The 20,253-nt window shown below is 50.9% G+C and overlaps 2 protein-coding genes and 1 pseudogene across 3 annotated transcripts in view; 1 reads left to right on the top strand and 2 right to left on the bottom strand.

Moving 5' to 3' along the window:
- Positions 1-1,677: 1,677 nt before the first annotated feature.
- Positions 1,678-10,461, bottom strand: LOC129356950 (hydroxysteroid dehydrogenase-like protein 2). Of its 2 annotated transcripts, XM_055026486.1 has the most exons (11): positions 10,350-10,461; positions 9,004-9,167; positions 8,817-8,915; positions 8,621-8,735; positions 8,034-8,137; positions 7,835-7,933; positions 7,555-7,749; positions 7,411-7,482; positions 7,087-7,230; positions 2,161-2,289; positions 1,678-2,086 (listed from the first exon to the last, which is right to left on the bottom strand). In XM_055026486.1, exons 1-11 carry the CDS (start codon positions 10,364-10,366, stop codon positions 1,971-1,973), a joined length of 1,254 nt encoding a protein of 417 aa, XP_054882461.1. In that variant the 5' UTR covers positions 10,367-10,461; the 3' UTR covers positions 1,678-1,970. The 2 variants fall into 2 exon arrangements, with proteins under 2 accessions (XP_054882461.1, XP_054882460.1); XM_055026485.1 differs by having other exon boundaries at positions 7,411-7,749.
- Positions 10,462-12,089: 1,628 nt separating this feature from the next.
- LOC129356948 (polypyrimidine tract-binding protein 3-like) lies at positions 12,090-16,309 on the top strand (annotated as a pseudogene).
- A 1,429-nt stretch (positions 16,310-17,738) lies between these two features.
- Positions 17,739-20,253, bottom strand: part of LOC129356952 (ceramide glucosyltransferase-like) — a 7,204-nt gene continuing 4,689 nt past the window's right edge. The window contains 4 exon segments of the mRNA XM_055026487.1: positions 17,739-18,454; positions 18,526-18,604; positions 18,699-18,806; positions 18,876-18,962. Of these exon segments, the coding sequence (XP_054882462.1) occupies positions 18,284-18,454; positions 18,526-18,604; positions 18,699-18,806; positions 18,876-18,962 (445 nt within the window). The 3' untranslated portion in view covers positions 17,739-18,283.

Below are 20,253 nucleotides of genomic sequence, written 5' to 3' on the forward strand. Positions count from 1 at the left end.
GTGAAGTTTGATGCTAATTCTCTACAAAACTCCAAACCGTGAATCATTTCTTTACTGAGCTCAATGATTCGAATCTGAGCAAAAGCTAAAAACATTTTCTAGGGAAACAAAGTGTTCTGTCTGGTTCTGTTGGTTCTGATTGGTTCTTATTGGTTCTGGTTGGTTCTGATTGGTTCTGGTTGGTTCTGATTGGTTCTGTCTGGTTCTGTTGGTTCTGATTGGTTCTGTTGGTTCTGATTGGTTCTGCCTGGTTCTGGTTGGTTCTGTTGGTTCTGGTTGGTTCTTATTGGTTCTGGTTGGTTCTGATTGGTTCTGTCTGGTTCTGTTGGTTCTGCAGCCCGGTGTGGTGCCAGCAGTCGGTGCCGGTTCCTTCCACCTGAGCAGGCCCGTCTTTGTTCAGGAATGTTGGCCCGGATCCGGACTCTTGTTGTTCTCTCAGAACTCTTTCGCTTTGTCTGGTTTCCTTCCACAGAAGTGCACAGGCGCTGGCCCGGGTCCAAACCGTTTCCAGGGAACCGCAGGAGTTCTGCTGCTGTTTCATCAACTGATTGGAGCAGCAGGACGGACAGAGACACAGAGGACGGACTTGGACCGGACCGGACCTGGACGCCTCAGCGGTCACCTTCCATCCTGCCCTCCTGACCTCAGTGGATCTAGTGATGCAGACGGAGCTTCAGCATCGTCTGGTTTCATTGGTTCCTCCGGCTTTGCACTCGGCACTGTTTCCATGGTAACATGGCCCGCTCAGCTCTTTATGATGTCATACAATATTTCTGACAATATTATACATATTTAGAAAGGGATTTATATTATTACTTTCTTACATCTTTGTATTTATTGTATCAATATTTATAAAGAACATGGATGTGAGTTCTTCACATACAACCACTGACAGTAACCCATGATGACCTGGAGCTAGCCTTGGAGCTAGCCCTAGAGCTAGCCTTGGAGCTAGCCCTGGAGCTAGCCTTGGAGCTAGCCCTGGAGCTAGCCCTGGAGCTAGCCTTGGAGCTAGCCCTAGAGCTAGGCTTGGAGCTAGCCCTGGAGCTAGCCCTGGAGCTAGCCTTGGAGCTAGCCCTGGAGCTAGCCTTGGAGCTAGCCCTGGAACCAGCCTTGGAGCTAGCCCTGGAGCTAGCCTTGGATCTAGGCTTGGAGCTAGCCTTGGAGCTAGCCCTGGAGCTAGCCCTGGAGCTAGCCTTGGAGCTAGCCCTGGAACCAGCCTTGGAGCTAGCCCTGGAGCTAGCCTTGGAGCTAGCCTTGGAGCTAGCCCTGGAGCTAGCCTTGGAGCTAGCCCTGGAGCTAGCCTTGGAGCTAGGCTTGGAGCTAGCCCTGGAGCTAGCCTTGGAGCTAGGCTTGGAGCTAGCCCTGGAGCTAGCCTTGGAGCTAGGCTTGGAGCTAGCCCTGGAACCAGCCTTGGAGCTAGCCCTGGAGCTAGCCTTGGAGCTAGGCTTGGAGCTAGCCCTGGAGCTAGCCTTGGAGCTAGGCTTGGAGCTAGGCTTGGAGCTAGCCCTGGAGCTAGCCCTGGAGCTAGCCTTGGAGCTAGGCTTGGAGCTAGCCCTGGAACCAGCCTTGGAGCTAGCCCTGGAGCTAGCCTTGGAGTTAGCCTTGGAGTTAGCATTTCACCTGCTCAGATTAAACCATCTCTGTTGTCATTTTGCTGTAAAAACTAAACCTGAGTCCATTTAATTCCTTTATTTTCTGTTCCCATGGTAACACAATCAGCAGTTAGTCGCGGTAAGAGAATCAGTTCCTGTGCAACATCCACACGGTCCAAAGCGGCTGGCGCTATATCGAGGTGTGAGTCCGTTGTTAAGGCAACCTGAACAGCTAGAAATGGTGAGGAGGCGGGGCCTCCCCCCAGAGGGCGGGGCCTCTCCCCAGAGGGCGGGGCTCCCCCCAGAGGGCGGGGCCTCCCCCAGAGGGCGGGGCCTCCCCCCAGAGGGCGGGGCCTCCCCCCAGAGGGCGGGGCCTCACAGCTTGGCCTTGTTCATGCGGCCCATCAGCTTCTCCAGCTTGATGGCGAGCGTCATGTCTCCTTTGATGCGTAGCTTCCCCGTCATGAAGGCCATGGTCGGCTTCAGCTGCCCTGCAGACACAGCAGGTAGCCGTTACCATGGAGACAGCATCAGCAGGGCGCCGCGTCCCGTCGCTTCAAATCACCTGCAAACATCTTAGTGAAGTCGCCGGAGTCCATCGTCATGACGACATCGGCCTTGGCGGGGGGCTCACCCGGACCCGTGCTGCCAGAACCGCTCTTCAGGTCCAGGAACCAGACGCCGCTGTGGTCTCCTAATACAGGCAGGAAGACGTTACAGGAAGACGCTACAGGAAGACGCTACAGGAAGACGCTACAGGAAGACGCTACAGGAAGACGCTACAGGAAGACGCTACTGGAAGACGCTACAGGAAGACGCTACAGGAAGACGCTACAGGAAGACGCTACAGGAAGACGCTACAGGAAGACGCTACGGGAAGACGCTACGGGAAGACGTTACTGGAAGACGCTACAGGAAGACGCTACAGGAAGACGCTACAGGAAGACGCTACAGGAAGACGCTACAGGAAGACGCTACGGGAAGACGCAACGGGAAGACACTACGGGAAGACACTACGGGAAGACGTTACGGGAAGACGCTACGGGAAGACGCTACAGGAAGACGCTACAGGAAGACGCTACAGGAAGACGCTACAGGAAGACGCTACAGGAAGACGCTACGGGAAGACGCAACGGGAAGACACTACGGGAAGACACTACGGGAAGACGTTACAGGAAGACGCTACGGGAAGACGCTACAGGAAGACGCTACAGGAAGACGCTACAGGAAGACGCTACAGGAAGACGCTACGGGAAGACGCTACAGGAAGACGCTACAGGAAGACGTTACTGGAAGACGCTACAGGAAGACGCTACAGGAAGACGCTACAGGAAGACGCTACAGGAAGACGCTACAGGAAGACGCTACGGGAAGACGCAACGGGAAGACACTACGGGAAGACACTACGGGAAGACGTTACAGGAAGACGCTACGGGAAGACGCTACGGGAAGACGCTACGGGAAGACGCTACGGGAAGACGTTACGGGAAGACGCTACGGGAAGACGTTACGGGAAGACGTTACGGGAAGACGCTACGGGAAGACGTTACGGGAAGACGCTACGGGAAGACATTACGGGAAGACGTTACGGGAAGACGTTACGGGAAGACGTTACGGGAAGACGCTACGGGAAGACACTACGGGAAGACACTACGGGAAGACGTTACGGGAAGACGCTACGGGAAGACGCTACGGGAAGACGTTACGGGAAGACGCTACGGGAAGACGTTACGGGAAGACGTTACGGGAAGACGCTACGGGAAGACGCTACGGGAAGACGCTACGGGAAGACGTTACGGGAAGACGTTACGGGAAGACGTTACGGGAAGACGCTACGGGAAGACGCTACGGGAAGACGCTACGGGAAGACGCTACGGGAAGACGCTACGGGAAGACGCTACGGGAAGACGTTACGGGAAGACGTTACGGAAGACGTTACGGGAAGACGCTACAGGAAGACGCTACAGGAAGACGCTACAGGAAGACGCTACAGGAAGACGCTACAGGAAGACGTTACTGGAAGACGCTACAGGAAGACGCTACAGGTAGACGCTACAGGAACACGCTACAGGAAGACGCTACAGGAAGACGCTACAGGAAGACGCTACAGGAAGACGCTACGGGAAGACGCTACGGGAAGACGCTACGGGAAGACGCTACGGGAAGACGCTACAGGAAGACGCTACAGGAAGACGCTACAGGAAGACGCTACAGGAAGACGCTACAGGAAGACGCTACAGGAAGACGTTACTGGAAGACGCTACAGAAAGACGCTACAGGAAGACGCTACAGGAAGACGTTACTGGAAGACGCTACAGGAAGACGCTACAGGAAGACGCTACAGGAAGACGCTACAGGAAGACGCTACGGGAAGACGCTACGGGAAGACGCTACGGGAAGACGCTACGGGAAGACGCTACGGGAAGACGCTACGGGAAGACGCTACGGGAAGACGCTACGGGAAGACGCTACGGGAAGACGCTACAGGAAGACGCTACGGGAAGACGCTACAGGAAGACGCTACAGGAAGACGCTACAGGAAGACGCTACAGGAAGACGCTACGGGAAGACGCTACGGGAAGACGCTACGGGAAGACGCTACGGGAAGACGCTACGGGAAGACGCTACGGGAAGACGCTACAGGAAGACGCTACAGGAAGACGCTACGGGAAGACGCTACGGGAAGACGCTACGGAAAGACGCTACGGGAAGACGCTACGGGAAGACGCTACGGGAAGACGCTACGGGAAGACGCTACAGGAAGACGCTACAGGAAGACGCTACAGGAAGACGCTACGGGAAGACGCTACGGGAAGACGCTACGGGAAGACGTTACGGGAAGACGTTACGGGAAGACGTTACGGGAAGACGTTACTGGAAGACGCTACAGGAAGACGCTACGGGAAGACGCTACAGGAAGACGCTACAGGAAGACGCTACGGGAAGACGCTACGGGAAGACGCTACGGGAAGACGCTACGGGAAGACGCTACGGGAAGACGCTACGGGAAGACGCTACGGGAAGACGCTACGGGAAGACGCTACGGGAAGACGCTACTGGAAGACGCTACAGGAAGACGCTACGGGAAGACGCTACGGGAAGACGCAACGGGAAGACGCTACGGGAAGACACTACGGGAAGACGTTACAGGAAGACGCTACGGGAAGACGCTACGGGAAGACGCTACGGGAAGACGCTACGGGAAGACGTTACGGGAAGACGTTACGGGAAGACGCTACGGGAAGACGTTACGGGAAGACGTTACGGGAAGACGCTACGGGAAGACGTTACGGGAAGACGCTACGGGAAGACGCTACGGGAAGACGCTACGGGAAGACGTTACGGGAAGACGTTACGGGAAGACGTTACGGGAAGACGCTACAGGAAGACGCTACAGGAAGACGCTACAGGAAGACGCTACAGGAAGACGCTACAGGAAGACGCTACAGGAAGACGCTACGGGAAGACGCTACGGGAAGACGTTACAGGAAGACGCTACGGGAAGACGCTACAGGAAGACGCTACGGGAAGACGCTACGGGAAGACGCTACGGGAAGACGCTACGGGAAGACGCTACGGGAAGACGTTACGGGAAGACGTTACGGGAAGACGTTACGGGAAGACGCTACAGGAAGACGCTACAGGAAGACGCTACAGGAAGACGCTACAGGAAGACGCTACAGGAAGACGTTACTGGAAGACGCTACAGGAAGACGCTACAGGTAGACGCTACAGGAACACGCTACAGGAAGACGCTACAGGAAGACGCTACAGGAAGACGCTACAGGAAGACGCTACGGGAAGACGCTACGGGAAGACGCTACGGGAAGACGCTACGGGAAGACGCTACGGGAAGACGCTACGGGAAGACGCTACGGGAAGACGCTACGGGAAGACGTTACGGGAAGACGTTACGGGAAGACGTTACGGGAAGACGCTACAGGAAGACGCTACAGGAAGACGCTACAGGAAGACGCTACAGGAAGACGCTACAGGAAGACGTTACTGGAAGACGCTACAGGAAGACGCTACAGGTAGACGCTACAGGAACACGCTACAGGAAGACGCTACAGGAAGACGCTACAGGAAGACGCTACAGGAAGACGCTACGGGAAGACGCTACGGGAAGACGCTACGGGAAGACGCTACGGGAAGACGCTACAGGAAGACGCTACAGGAAGACGCTACAGGAAGACGCTACAGGAAGACGCTACAGGAAGACGCTACAGGAAGACGTTACTGGAAGACGCTACAGAAAGACGCTACAGGAAGACGCTACAGGAAGACGTTACTGGAAGACGCTACAGGAAGACGCTACAGGAAGACGCTACAGGAAGACGCTACAGGAAGACGCTACGGGAAGACGCTACGGGAAGACGCTACGGGAAGACGCTACGGGAAGACGCTACGGGAAGACGCTACGGGAAGACGCTACGGGAAGACGCTACGGGAAGACGCTACGGGAAGACGCTACAGGAAGACGCTACGGGAAGACGCTACAGGAAGACGCTACAGGAAGACGCTACAGGAAGACGCTACAGGAAGACGCTACGGGAAGACGCTACGGGAAGACGCTACGGGAAGACGCTACGGGAAGACGCTACGGGAAGACGCTACGGGAAGACGCTACAGGAAGACGCTACAGGAAGACGCTACGGGAAGACGCTACGGGAAGACGCTACGGAAAGACGCTACGGGAAGACGCTACGGGAAGACGCTACGGGAAGACGCTACGGGAAGACGCTACAGGAAGACGCTACAGGAAGACGCTACAGGAAGACGCTACGGGAAGACGCTACGGGAAGACGCTACGGGAAGACGTTACGGGAAGACGTTACGGGAAGACGTTACGGGAAGACGTTACTGGAAGACGCTACAGGAAGACGCTACGGGAAGACGCTACAGGAAGACGCTACAGGAAGACGCTACGGGAAGACGCTACGGGAAGACGCTACGGGAAGACGCTACGGGAAGACGCTACGGGAAGACGCTACGGGAAGACGCTACGGGAAGACGCTACGGGAAGACGCTACGGGAAGACGCTACTGGAAGACGCTACAGGAAGACGCTACGGGAAGACGCTACGGGAAGACGCAACGGGAAGACGCTACGGGAAGACACTACGGGAAGACGTTACAGGAAGACGCTACGGGAAGACGCTACGGGAAGACGCTACGGGAAGACGCTACGGGAAGACGTTACGGGAAGACGTTACGGGAAGACGCTACGGGAAGACGTTACGGGAAGACGTTACGGGAAGACGCTACGGGAAGACGTTACGGGAAGACGCTACGGGAAGACGCTACGGGAAGACGCTACGGGAAGACGTTACGGGAAGACGTTACGGGAAGACGTTACGGGAAGACGCTACAGGAAGACGCTACAGGAAGACGCTACAGGAAGACGCTACAGGAAGACGCTACAGGAAGACGCTACAGGAAGACCCCCGCTGACGACCGGCAGCCACATATTGACGTTCACTTCCTGTTACCTGAGAGGTCAAAGCGGTACACGCCCTGAGTCGCCTTGACAACGTCCTCGTTGATTACGCCTCTGATGATGTCAAAGGTGCCTTCTATTGGTCCGGCAGAAAGGGGCGTGTCCGAGGGGGGCGCTTTGAAGGCTGGCGTTGCCCCTAGCAACACGAAACTACAGATTAGCACTGTAGTATCTCATAGTACCATGTACTACTCTATAGTACCCAGCAGTACCCAGCAGTACCCAGCAGTACCCCGCAGTACCCAGCAGTACCCAGAAGTACCCAGCAGTACCCAGCAGTACCCAGAAGTACCCAGCAGTACCCAGCAGTACGCACCGTGCTGCTCCATCTGTTTGACCAGAGACTCCGGCGCTTCGTCCAGGAAGAAGTCTGGCAGCAGCGGGTGGCCTGTGAACCAATCAGAGGCTTCGTCAGCATCACATGGTGCCGTGTGTCGACCAGGTGAGAGGTGGGACTCACCTGGCTGGACGGCGTACTGGTCAAAGTCTTTGACGCCGTGCTCCTTGAGGACGTCCTCGTCCACCAGGAAGTGACCCGTGTAGTCCTTGGGCTTGGACAGAACGGCGTAGGCGGCGTCCGCTATGATGTCCGCCGTACGGCACTGCTTCCCGATACCGTCGCCTCCCAGCATGTCCATGGCTGCTGTCTGGATCGCTATGGTAACAGAAGGGTGGGGTTAGTGTGAAGGGGCGGAGCCTGCTAGCACGGACCGCTCTCAGGAGCTGCTAAACGTTCTGACCGGTTCTGGGCCACAGAGCGTTGACGGCAATTTGACCTCTGAACTCTTCAGCCATTCCCAGGACGCACATGGACATGCCGTACTTCGCCATCGTATACGCTGCCAAACGACAATACAAATTACTGATGAGGAGGCGGGGCTTCCAGCTGGTTTCCACGGATACATAGAGGGGGAGGAATGATCTGGTTTCTATGGTTACCGGTGTGGTTCTTGAACCAGACGGGGTTCAGGTTAAGGGGCGGCGACAGGTTCAGGATGTGAGGACGGCGACTCTTCAGCAGGTGGGGGATGACCAGCTTCGACCTGAGGCACAAACATGGCTCGTTAAGGGCAACTCGTTAACAGCAGCTCGTTAAGAGCAGCTCGTTAAGGGCAACTCGTTAAGGGCAACTCGTTAAGAGCAGCTCGTTAAGAGCAGCTCGTTAAGGGCAACTCGTTAAGGGCAACTCGTTAAGGGCAACTCGTTAAGAGCAGCTCGTTAAGAGCAGCTCGTTAAGGGCAACTCGTTAAGGGCCACTCGTTAGCAGAATATTCGCGTACATACACACACGTTAAAGCTCACACTGAAGGTAACGACGTGTTGGCGAACGCCTCCTTATGGTGTAGCTTAGATAGAGGCCAACAAAGGGAACTGGGATCTATTGTTCAGGGCCATTTTGCTTTGTTAATTCTGAAGGTTAGCATGCTAATGGACCAGCTTTACTTTCAAACATCAGAACTAATGGAGAACCAACGATTAGATTGCATTTGGGCTCCCAGTGCTCCCAGTGCTCCCAGTGCTCCTACGTCAGGTATGTTCCTCTCAGGTTGATCCCCAGCATCAGGTCCACCTTCTTCATGGGCGTCTCCAGTGTTCCCGTCAGGCTGATGGCGCTGGCGTTGTTCACCAGGATGTCGATGCCTGCCAATCACAAACAATATCAGTGATGATATCACAGCTAAGAAATGACATCATGGTGAACCAACCAATCGGGCGTTTTACCTCCAAACGTTTCCACGGCTTTCTGAACGGCCGCTCCGATCTGCTGCTCATCCCGGATGTCGACGACGCAGGGCAGCGCCTTCCCTCCGGCCGCCTCCACTGGGACACACGGCAGTAACTGGTCATGATGGGACGCAGACTGGAAAGGACCAGGCTGACCTGGAAAGGATCCAGCAGCTCTCCTCACCTTCATCTGCCGCCGTGAAGATGGTTCCAGGAAGCTTCGGGTGCGGCTCGGCCGTTTTGGCGGCGATCACCACGTTGGCGCCGTCCCGAGCGGCTTTGAGGGCGATGGCCTTCCCGATGCCGCGGCTCGCTCCCGTGATGAAGAGCGTGCAGCCGGCGAGCTTCCTGTGGGGTGACAGCAACTCCCTGACATAATCACTACCAATCACTGACCCTGCTGCTCTGTGCGGCTCATTAATGACAGAATCATCTTGAACTTGTCCTTTCAGCTCCACCACAAACTTCCTGCAGGTCACAGGTGACAGCAGCACAAACAAAACTTTTTGCTGCACAAACGCAGAGTTGTTTGACACCGATTTTCTCCACTTTGAAAAAGGTGGGGGGAATGAGGGGGACTAACTTCTCTCAGGTGTCAGAGGTCAGCCAGGACATTGGTGTTAGCCGCCAGGTTAGCAACCTTTTCATGTTACTTCTAGCGGTACCACCGTCTTTCAGAACCGGACTGACTCTCTCCTTCTGGTCTGCTACAGAGATCCGCCGGCTGTGCTGCAGCTTCCTCTCGTGGTTTTCTGGTGGTTGTTGGATCTTATGCTCACAGTTAAAATTAGTAAACAATGTTAATAATCTGGTCCTAATCTAACCTTACGGGACGCCCGGCCCAACCGGATCAGAACTAATCACAGAACAACATGGAGGAACCTGAAACTGGAAGGAAGGAGCCCGAAATACCAGGAGCTGATGGAGAGAGGGTCACACTGCCCCCTGCTGGGTGGAAGGATTAATCTCACTGGAGAAATGCTGCAACTTCAGCAGGAGACAAAATAATTTAAACATTATCAATTATTAAAATAAAAGCAGAGCTTTACCATTATTATGCATTTTGTTATTTACTCTTAATTATTTTACCGACAGCAATAGCTAGGTCTGATTTACTATATGATTAAATTTTATTGGTCTAAATACATTCATCATTTTCATGTCAAAACATTCTTTAACATCCGGGAATTTGATTTAAAAAAAGAAAAAACACGAAAGCGCTGTTAGCCAGGAAGCTAACAGAAGTTAACTGTCGCTAACAGCTCGAACCAAAGTTCATTCAAAGAGCTTATCCAAGTTAAACTGCCTTGCTCAAAGGTCAGCGGGCAGAAGGAGCAGGACCGGGTCCAACCCGGTATTACAATCAGAACCGCTCCTGAGTCAGTTCGGTTCTGGAAAACCTCAGATTTACTGGTACGTTCCCTGTAAACCACAGTAAAACCAGTAAGGAGTCCCAGCAGACTGCTGGTTTCTGACTCGGTTCTGGCCCGCTTCTGACCCGGAGCTCAAACTCACGGAGCACAAACTCACCCCGAGTTCTGCAGCATGACGATCCCCGAGCAGAAAACCAGCAAACACCAGAAGCGACTCTTCTTCACCTTTCACCCACTTCACGCGTCCGTCACACCGGATGTTACGTCGTATTAACATCCGAGTTGTTCAACAAAGATCTTCTCTGAACAGGATGCCTGACTGCTGTAGTCGCTCTCGCTCTGTAGTTTATCTCCAGCAAAAGGTTCAAATTCCAAAATACGTTATTAATCCAAAAGGGAAATAAATTAAATTATTTCTGTAAGTTTTTGTGTGTCGGACGATGAACCATCCATCCATTCATCCGTCCGTCCGTCCATCATTCATCCATCCATCCGTCCGTCCGTCCATCATCCATCCATCCATCCGTCCATCATCCATCCATCCATCCGTCCGTCCATTCATCCGTCCGTCCGTCCATCCGTCCGTCCATTCATCCATCCATCCATCCATTTTCTGTTCGGAAGCTGCTGCTGCCTCTCCAGGCAATGTTCCGGGTGAGGACATTGGACCTGGACAGGTCACCAGCCTGTCGCAAGAATGGCTCATATGTAGTTAAAATAAATTCATTATTACCAGAATAATTTCCCTTCCGTAAATATGATCAAGTTCTTCCATAAAGCATGAAACTCAAGAAGGAGGGTTGAACTCAACCAGCCTCTGGTTCTTCTCTGAGCTGCAGCTTTAAAGCCCAGCAAGCAATGAGACGATTCCTGATAAAACAGTAAGAGCAGCACAACTTTAACGTTTTTACTCAGTTTAAAAGTTAACTATGAAGTCAAAATTATCCATCAGAGAAATTATTTGAATAAAATGGTATTTTTGGGAAAAAGGCAAATGGTCACTAGATCTCAGTTAATATTGGAAATGGTTTAATCAGACAAAGATTAAACCATTTAAATAAAAATGATCAGCAAAATGAAATTTTAAGAACTAAAATTTAAAAAATTAGAAATGTAAATAATCACAAAATTATACATTTCAAGCGGAAGAAGCACTTTTACAAATACATACACAGAAATACAAAAATATAACATCAAACCAAACATGACACAGCAGGCTCAGATATTTCTGTACGTTTTATATTTTTATTTTGTATCACTTACTTCTTGCTCTAGTTTTACGTATTTGTATTTATTTTTGCTTATTTCTATCCCAAATATTTGAATTATGATTTTTTTATGTTTTTTAGTCAATTTTATTTCAAAACGTATAATTGCATCTATTTTATTTCTTATCAGTTTTTGCCTGTAAATTATACAATTAGGTTTTTAATAGCTTATGTTGAATTTGATCTTTTTCTTTCAAAATTATGTTCTTGTTTTGCTTCAGATTTCTCTTCCTTAATATATTATTGCTGCTTCAGTTTTTCTGTAGTGTTTTAAATCTTTATGTTAATTATTTCTTAAGTACAATTTTAGTGAATTATTGTTTTATATTTTAATGTGAAGTTCATCGTTTTGTTGAAAAATTGTATTTTTTTCATGAATTTTTTATTTTTTTCTAGAGATTTCAATAAAATGTGATTTTGTGTAGAAAATCTTTTATAAGAATTATAATGTACTTACAGTTTTTATTGTCATTATCTTGTTTGATATGTTATCCTCAATGTTGTCTTTTCATTAAGATTTAATGTGCTTTTATTTTAATAGATATCTTGCATTTTTCTGGTCTTTATTCTTTATTTTTATTACTGAGGCGTGCCCACCCGCCGCCATGTTGTCCAGTGACGTCACCAACCAGGAAGTGAGCTCGCGGGTCTCTGGCAGCGGCTGAGGCTCGCGGACCAAAACAGCGCTTCCTCCTCCTCATCATCATCCTGCGCCTTCTCCTCTCGGACCATGGACCGGTGAGAACAGGGCCCATTCCGAACCTTCCCGAACCTTCCCGAACCCCGCGTCTCGTGCTTCCCGCTGGCTGAGGCCCCCCCGCCCCCCCGGTTCTGCTGCTGTTTACCTGGCCCTGCTGGCGCTCGCGCTCTTTTCTCGGTTCGGAGTTTGGTGAACAAACAGTGTTAGGTTGACTGGCTAAAATCTCGCGATGCTTCGCCCTCAGATGAGACTATAGATGTGATCAGGTTGTAGACTGGGCTCCAGTCAAACCAGTTTGAACCAGTTAGGCATCAGGTAGTTACTGGAGGAGAAAACATCCGGGTCCTGGCGGTTTCTGATCTGACTGGGTTCATAACCCTTACCTGGTTCCGGTTCGGACCTGACTGTGAAAGAACGTTCTCCAGGACCACAGAACTGAACCGGAACCTCTCTGTGGGTCCTAGCAGGTGAATAAAGTGGTTCCGACCCGTGTGGGCGGAGTCTCACAGGTGAGCTGTTGGAGGGGGCGTGGCCGGTTCTGGTTCTGAAGGTTCCATTAGGTCTCAGTCACCTGGTCAAAATGGGTCCAAACCCACTGCTGCCAGTTGTGATGAGCCGAACCGGACCCTCATCGATCCAGCCGGGTCCAGGAAGCAGGATTATCTGACAGATCAGAACCCGATCAGAATCTGACAGAAGGTCTGCTGCTGATGCAGTCAATGACTCACCTGTGTGTTCACCTGCAGGAGTCAACGCTCAGAACACCTGTTGGTTGCTGTGAGAACATGAGCTCCGCCCACCTGTCCACAGGTGAGTCGTCCATCTTCAGCCTCCTCCTGTCCTCTGTCTTCACCTTCAGGTGTCTCCTCACCTGTTCCTTTGTCTCCAGTGGATGGCACTGATAGGCTGTGTGTTTCTGAGCGCGCTCAGTGTGTCCCTTCTCCAGTGCTGCACCTGCGGCAGCTACCTGCTGACACCTCTGAACAGGAAGTGGTCGACCTGGCACTTCCCTTCGGCAGAGTCTCCAAACTGATCACACTGAGGACCAAAAACCAGGTAACTGGACCCACTAGAACCAAAACCAGGTAACTGGACCCATAGAACCAAAACCAGGTAACTGGACCCACTAGAACCAAAACCAGGTAACTGGACCCATAGAACCAAAACCAGGTAACTGGACCCACTAGAACCAAAACCAGGTAACTGGACCCATAGAACCAAAACCAGGTAACTGGACCCATAGAACCAAAACCAGGTAACTGGACCCACTAGAACCAAAACCAGGTAACTGGACCCATAGAACCAAAACCAGGTAACTGGACCCACTAGAACCAAAACCAGGTAACTGGATCCAGTTGATTCGTCTTATTTACACTGAAGGATTATAACTAATAATAATTTCTATAAATGATAAATGTGTTTTTTTTCAGGCGTTTCTTGAGATGGCGTCAGAGGAAGCAGCCGTTACCATGGTGAACTACTACGCCTCAGCCCCACCCACCATCAGGAACCAGCCAGTCTTCATTCAGTACTCCACCCACAGAGAGCTGAAAACAGACAATCTGACCAATCAGGTGAAGAGGCCCCGCCCACTTTACTGTGAGCAACAACAGAGTGGGCGGAGCCTCAGATAGTGATCTGTCTTCATACCAGCAGAGGGCGCTGCAGGCCATCAGCACGGCAGCAGTGCATTCTGGGAACATGGGGTCGTCAGAGGGGCGGGGCTTAATCCCGGCGCCGAGCGCGGTTCTGAGGATCATCGTGGAGAACCTGTTCTACCCGGTGACCCTGGAGGTCCTGCAGCAGGTCGGCGGGCCGCAGCAGCGCTGCAGCCGCACCGTGTGACTGGTTTCTTCTCTTTGTTTATTGATGTTTTTATTTGTTTGGTTTTGTGTCGGGATCAGATCTTCAGTAAGTTCGGCTCCGTCCTGAAGATCATCACTTTCACCAGGAACAACCAGTTCCAGGCTCTGCTGCAGTTCAGCGACGCCGTCCACGCTCAGCACGCCAAGGCGGTGAGTCGCAGTCACACTGACGCATGTAGAGTGGGCGGCCTGCAGGGGGCGCCGCCCACCAATCGCTGCTGTGTTTCAGTCTCTGGACGGCCAGAACATCTACAACGGCTGCTGCACGCTGCGCATCGACTTCTCCAAACTGAGCGCGCTCAACGTCAAGTACAACAACGACAAGAGCCGCGACTTCACCAGAGCCGACCTGCCGAGCGGAGAGCTGGACCCGGCCGGCGCCGCCACCGCCGCCGCCTTTGGTGGGTGGAGCCTGCCGCACTTCCCTGCCCGGCCAGCAGGCGTCCACTCTCGCTGACTGTCTGTGGGCGGGGCTTCCGCTCCACCTGTGTGTTTCAGGTGTAGCTCTGCCACCATATGGAGCCGCAGCGTTCCCGCCCTCCTTCCACCAGCACACGGGTGAGTCACATGACCTGCAGGTGGGCGGGGCATCGATCACCTGCAATCATCACTGAGGCTATTCAAGCACTTCGCTGCAGTTTGTTCTCAGAGCCACTAGATGTCACTGAAGTCCAAACTGTTTATATTTTAAGTAAATCAGGATGACTTTCTAATTTGAATTTCATAATCACTGGGTGAAATTTCTTCACTAATGTCTGATGTGAAAGTAATTAAAATAAAGAATATTTAATTCTAAATGTTTGACCTGCCCCACCAGGGGGCGCCAACTGGTTACTGTCTCACCTGTGCGCTCGTCCCCAGGTCTCCCAATGACGGCGGTCCCCGGCTCGCTGATGTCCCCTCCTCGCATGGCGATGCAGGTGGCGCCCCCTGCGGGCCACTCAGTGCTGCTAGTGTCTAACCTGGACCCAGAGGTGAGAGGTCACACGGGGATGCAGCAGGTGACCAATGAGAGCGCAGCGCTCTGACCTACATGTTTTTGTGTCCACAGAGAGTTTCCCCCCACTGCCTCTTCATCCTGTTTGGTGAGACTGGCTGCCGTCATCCCGGCTTCGCCCAGCAGGGGGAGCCTGACCTGCGATCTGTGTGTTTCAGGAGTTTATGGCGACGTCCAGCGAGTCAAGATCCTGTTCAACAAGAAGGAGAACGCGCTGGTCCAGATGAGCGACGCCACGCAGGCGCAGCTCGGTCAGAATCAGCTCTGATCAAATTTATTTATTGTCCCTAAAATTCAGTCGTGTTTTAATAAGCGCGTCCTGGTTGTGCCGGTTTCATTGAGTTTGTCTCTGGATGGACGATTTCTGGATTTATTCCGACGAGAACAGAAATATTAAAATTTGGGGAATAATTTTCCTCTCTATGTGTCCTAAATGTATTTTGTAAAGTTTTATTATATTAATTTTGAAAAAAATAAAATGAAATAAAATATTTCTGAATGATATTCAGGTTTTTCTCTCTGCAGCGATGAGCCACCTGAACGGCCAGCGTCTCCATGGAAACGTGATCCGGGTGACCCTGTCCAGGCACCCCATGGTGCAGCTGCCGCGCGGGGGGGCGGGGCCAGAGGAGCAGACGCTGACGCAGGACTTCTCAGGCTCCGCCCTCCACCGCTTCAAGAAGCCCGGCTCCAAGAACTTCAACAACATCTTTCCTCCTTCAGCAACGCTGCACCTGTCCAACATCCCGTAAGGCCCCGCCCACTAGCTGCTTGCTGGGGCCCCGCCCACTAGCTGCCTGATGGGGCCCCGCCCACTAGCTGCCCGCTGGGGCCCCGCCCACTAGCTGCCTGTTGCTGTGTGTGTTTGTGTGTTTTTGCTGCTTTGTGAGGACCGTCTTCCTGTGTGTGTCCAGGTCGTCGGTGGCCGAAGACGCGCTGAAGGACCTGTTTCTCCTCCAGAGGTTTTGGTGTCAAGGCCTTCAAGTTCTTCCAGTACGTACAGTTCCATGTCTTCCTGTGTCTTGTCCATGAGCGGTGATGTCACTTCCTGTGATCTCCAGGAAAGACAGGAAGATGGCGCTCTTGCAGCTGGCGTCGGTGGAGGAGGCGGTGGAGGCGCTGATCGCCCTTCACGACCAGCAGCTGGACCACAACCAGCACCTCCGCGTCTCCTTCTCCAAGTCCACCATCTGACCCCGCCCCTGCCGCCCAGCGGCCAATCGGACGGCAGGGCTCCCGAGCCGAGGGGGGCGGACCGGCGGCCGGGCTGGGCCTCGTCGCCATGGTTACGGATGTTCCTGAGCACATTCCTGAGCGGCGGCAGCAGAGCATTGTGGGTAACGGAGTCAGGCCCAGGAGAACCGGAAACGTGTGCAGATGTTTTGGTTCCTGCTGAAACTTTTGAACTGAAACAGTTTTGTTTGAACTCTTCGTCATCCTCCCCCTGTTGTCTGACCATCATCATCATTTTGTTATTATTCCTGCTGTGGATCTTCGGGCTCTCCGTCTTTTGTGCCTTATTTTTCAGATTTTCTTACGGCCTGCAGGGGGCGCTCTGTGTGACTGTCTGGTGTGTTTCTGCTGTTTTGGGAGGTTTTTAATGTCGGCTCTATTTATACTGTAAAACGTGATGCTGTTGAAGCCCCGCCCGTGTGTGTGTGTGTGTGTTTGTGTGTGTTTACATGTTGAAAACTGAGCAACAATCCATCTGGCCAGCTCAGGGGTCAAAGGTCAGCACCGCCTCCATGTCTGGAGGGGTTAAACCAAGCCAACGTTTCTGTGCCTTTACATTGAGGCGACCTGTTCCCACTATGACATCACTTCTTATCAGGTTCTGGTCAGGCCTGGTGAGACCAGAACCTGACGAATAACGTTCCAATTATTTCTTAATCTAAGATTTATTTCCTGCTGAAAGAAAAACACTAAAAGCTGTTAAAGATAGAGAAACAGGAAGTCCACTAATAAAAAATCTGCTTTAATGATCTCATAAACCAGGAAATAAGCAGAAATATGACTACATCCAGGCAAAACACGTTTTATCACTATTTGCTGTGATATGATCTAAATAATCTGGATTATCATAATCCATTTCGCCATCTGGATCTGAATCAAGTTCAGTTTTAATACAAATAAAAACTGATGTTCTGTCATGGATAAAAATCATTTATAAAAAATATAAACATACATGAAAATAATTTGTGGCCTCCTGAATTTAATTATTTAATTTGTAATTTCGTTACCATTTAATTTGTCTGAGCCTGGTGGGCTTTTATTTTGAAACTTTGTGAATGTGTGATGAATGTAACGTCATTGTGGGCGGGGCCTTGTTGCATGATGGGAGGGGGGTCAGTCTGGACTCCCAACACATAAAGTTTGTTAAATCTTTATTTATTCTGAAGGTGTGACAGGAATTTGGAGCATGAATAAATAAATAAACCTTACAACCAATGGCTGCCGTGCATCTGTTAAAGTCCCGCCCACAACCTCTCCCATCGGCCAATCACGGCGTGACCGCTGACATGAAGCGGGTTATTGTCCTGGTCCGTGATTGGTCCATTTCCAGCAGGTGTTTGTAACAGAAAAACAAAATATACAAAAAAGACTCAACCATTCAGACAGGGTTCATCCGACAGCCGATGATGTCATCACTGAACACCCGAGGCTGAGCGCGCACACACACACACACACACACACACACACACACACACACCACACACACACACACACACACCACACACACACACAGACACACACACACACACAGCGTGACGGACTGCAGCTGCAGAGAAATGTGTCGCCTTTTCTTGTTTTGGTCCAGTTGTGATGAAACGTTTGGACCTTCATAATAAAGGAATCATTTAATTACAGAGCTGCTGGTCTCTGATTGGTCGACTACTCTGACCCCTGTTGAATTTTTTTCAGACCCATATGTGACAGGACCAGCAGAGGCGCTTAAAGTCACATCAGTTGATCGGAGGTGTATCAGATTTCCTGTGGATTTCAAAGTAAAAGTCTCTGCTCTGATGTCCTGGAAGTTTAAAAAAAAGCAGTGGGGACCAATGAGAAGTCAGAGTGGCTGGTACTCTGTCCTGATTGGCTGATCAGAGCTCAGGCGTGTTATTCTTCGGTGCTGCGCTGTGATTGACTGGTTTTATTTTTAGCACCAACATAAATAGTTAAAAAACGCACACACAGACTGCCTCATAAAAATCCAACAGTCTCTGCCGCCTCTGCCAGGCGGGCGGCTGGTAACCATGGTAACTACACATCCAGGATCTCCTCGGCGGTGCCACCGCAGCGGAGCCGGTACCGACCCGTTCTCCAGCTGATGGTGGGGTCCCACAGCGCCGACAGGAAGATCTGCACCGACATGGACTCCCTGATGAACCACGCCACAGCGAAGTCCAGCTTGGAGAAGCTCAGGGCGCCGCCCTGCAGGTGAGGTCATCGGTCAGCTAGCCCATCACAACGCCAACACTCACACCCTTTGACCTTTGACTCACCTGGACTCCCGTCAGCTGGACGTAGTCGGCGATGAACCAGGCGAGGCAGTGACACATGAAGAAGACCATCATGTCCCACCTGCAGCAAACAGACCAATCAGAAAAGAGAGTCTCCTGCCGCAGCTCGAAGCCCCGCCCCGCCCCGCCCCACCCCGCCCTGCGATCGGCCGTACCTGAAGACGTGATGTGCGGCCCAGCCGATGATGAGGCTGGCCAGGAAGCACTCAGAGACAGGCTCCAGGATGGTGGCGGGAACCATGTTGATGCGCAGCTTGGTCCACCTGGTTCAGAAAATGTATTAACATGCCGCTACGAACACGCAGCCAATCAAGTGCCGGCCTGCCGCTCACCTGATCATGCGGGACTGGAACTGACCAATGGAGTAAGAGCCGGAGTTCTGCAGCGCCACCTGCGTTGCCATGGAGAACTTCCATCCTCTGAGGACGAGGAAGCAAGAGGAGGACTCAAGCTAATAGCAACGCTCTAAAGCTAACATGCTAATATAAATGCCAACATGATACGACCCGTTGATATCATCTTGATATTAGCATAAATGATGCTAATATCAACGTTCTAATGCTAACATGTGTTGAAATAGAATTTTAAATGAGCACAATAGCACACAGGCTAACCTTTACATTAAGACAAACTTAGATAAAGATCCAAACTAAAACAACTGATCACTCTGAACTTATATAAATCCTATAGGGAGGATCTTAAAGAAAGACAGACTGAGACTTCCTTAACTCTCTTTAGACAGGGAGTCTGTCTGCCAGACAATTAACAAATTCCTTAGTGTGGTTCAAAAGTTCACTAGGATCTTAAAACTTTTTATAAATAATTTTATCTATATTAGAATTAAATATATTTCTTTAAGCATGTTTTGAATTAGTTACTTCTTAGATCCAAACTTATCGTCATTATTTAGCATTACATTTTGTGCAAGCTTGGTTAAAAATACAAACTACGTTCTTGTTGAATCATTTGAGGCAGAAAACTAAAACAGACAGAGGAAGTAATTTAGCTCAGGGAGAGTTGCAGGAGACGCCTGGTACGGCAGAGACCCAGTTGGACGATCCATATATCTGCCTTTGGGTTCTTTAGCAGGAGGTAATAAAATTAATACTAAGACAGACCCCACTGAGGAAAACACACCTCCTAATGCATATATTTAAATGAAGAGAATACACATTCTTATAAAATGGTTTGTTTTACAGCAGAAGTTCAAATCTCTTTGTGCTGAGTGAGAGTTTCCCAGAAGATGCATCTTTTGTTTGTTTCTGTTTCTGTTTCTGTTTTTACTCAGTTAATTGTTTCTGTTTCGTCATGTCTTGGACTTTTGATGATCTAGGTGAGATGCTTATTGTAATATTCTTCTTGCATTGATTTTCTCTGGATAAAACTCTGGATATCTGAAGTCTGACGTCGTATGATTGCTCTTCTCCTGCACATATATTGAAACACAGGAATCCAGGACAAGAGGAATAAATTAACGAGCTAAATCAAGTTATTCCTCTTTTTAATTCTTAACACATGCTAGCATCAACCTTATTACTCTAATTCAGCAATTTAAACGTTCAAATGGCAACATGCTAATATCAACGTTCTAATGCTAACATGCTAACAGCCTTAGATAAATGGGAAATGGACTGAACTCATATAGCTCTCTTCCAGTCACCCTGGCGTTCCACACAAAGCGCTTCACATTCACTCATTCGCACTCACAAA

Source organism: Poeciliopsis prolifica, unplaced genomic scaffold (assembly GCF_027474105.1).
Source record: "Poeciliopsis prolifica strain line A6 unplaced genomic scaffold, Auburn_PproV2 SCAFFOLD212, whole genome shotgun sequence".
In the NCBI taxonomy this organism is placed as follows: domain Eukaryota; kingdom Metazoa; phylum Chordata; class Actinopteri; order Cyprinodontiformes; family Poeciliidae; genus Poeciliopsis; species Poeciliopsis prolifica.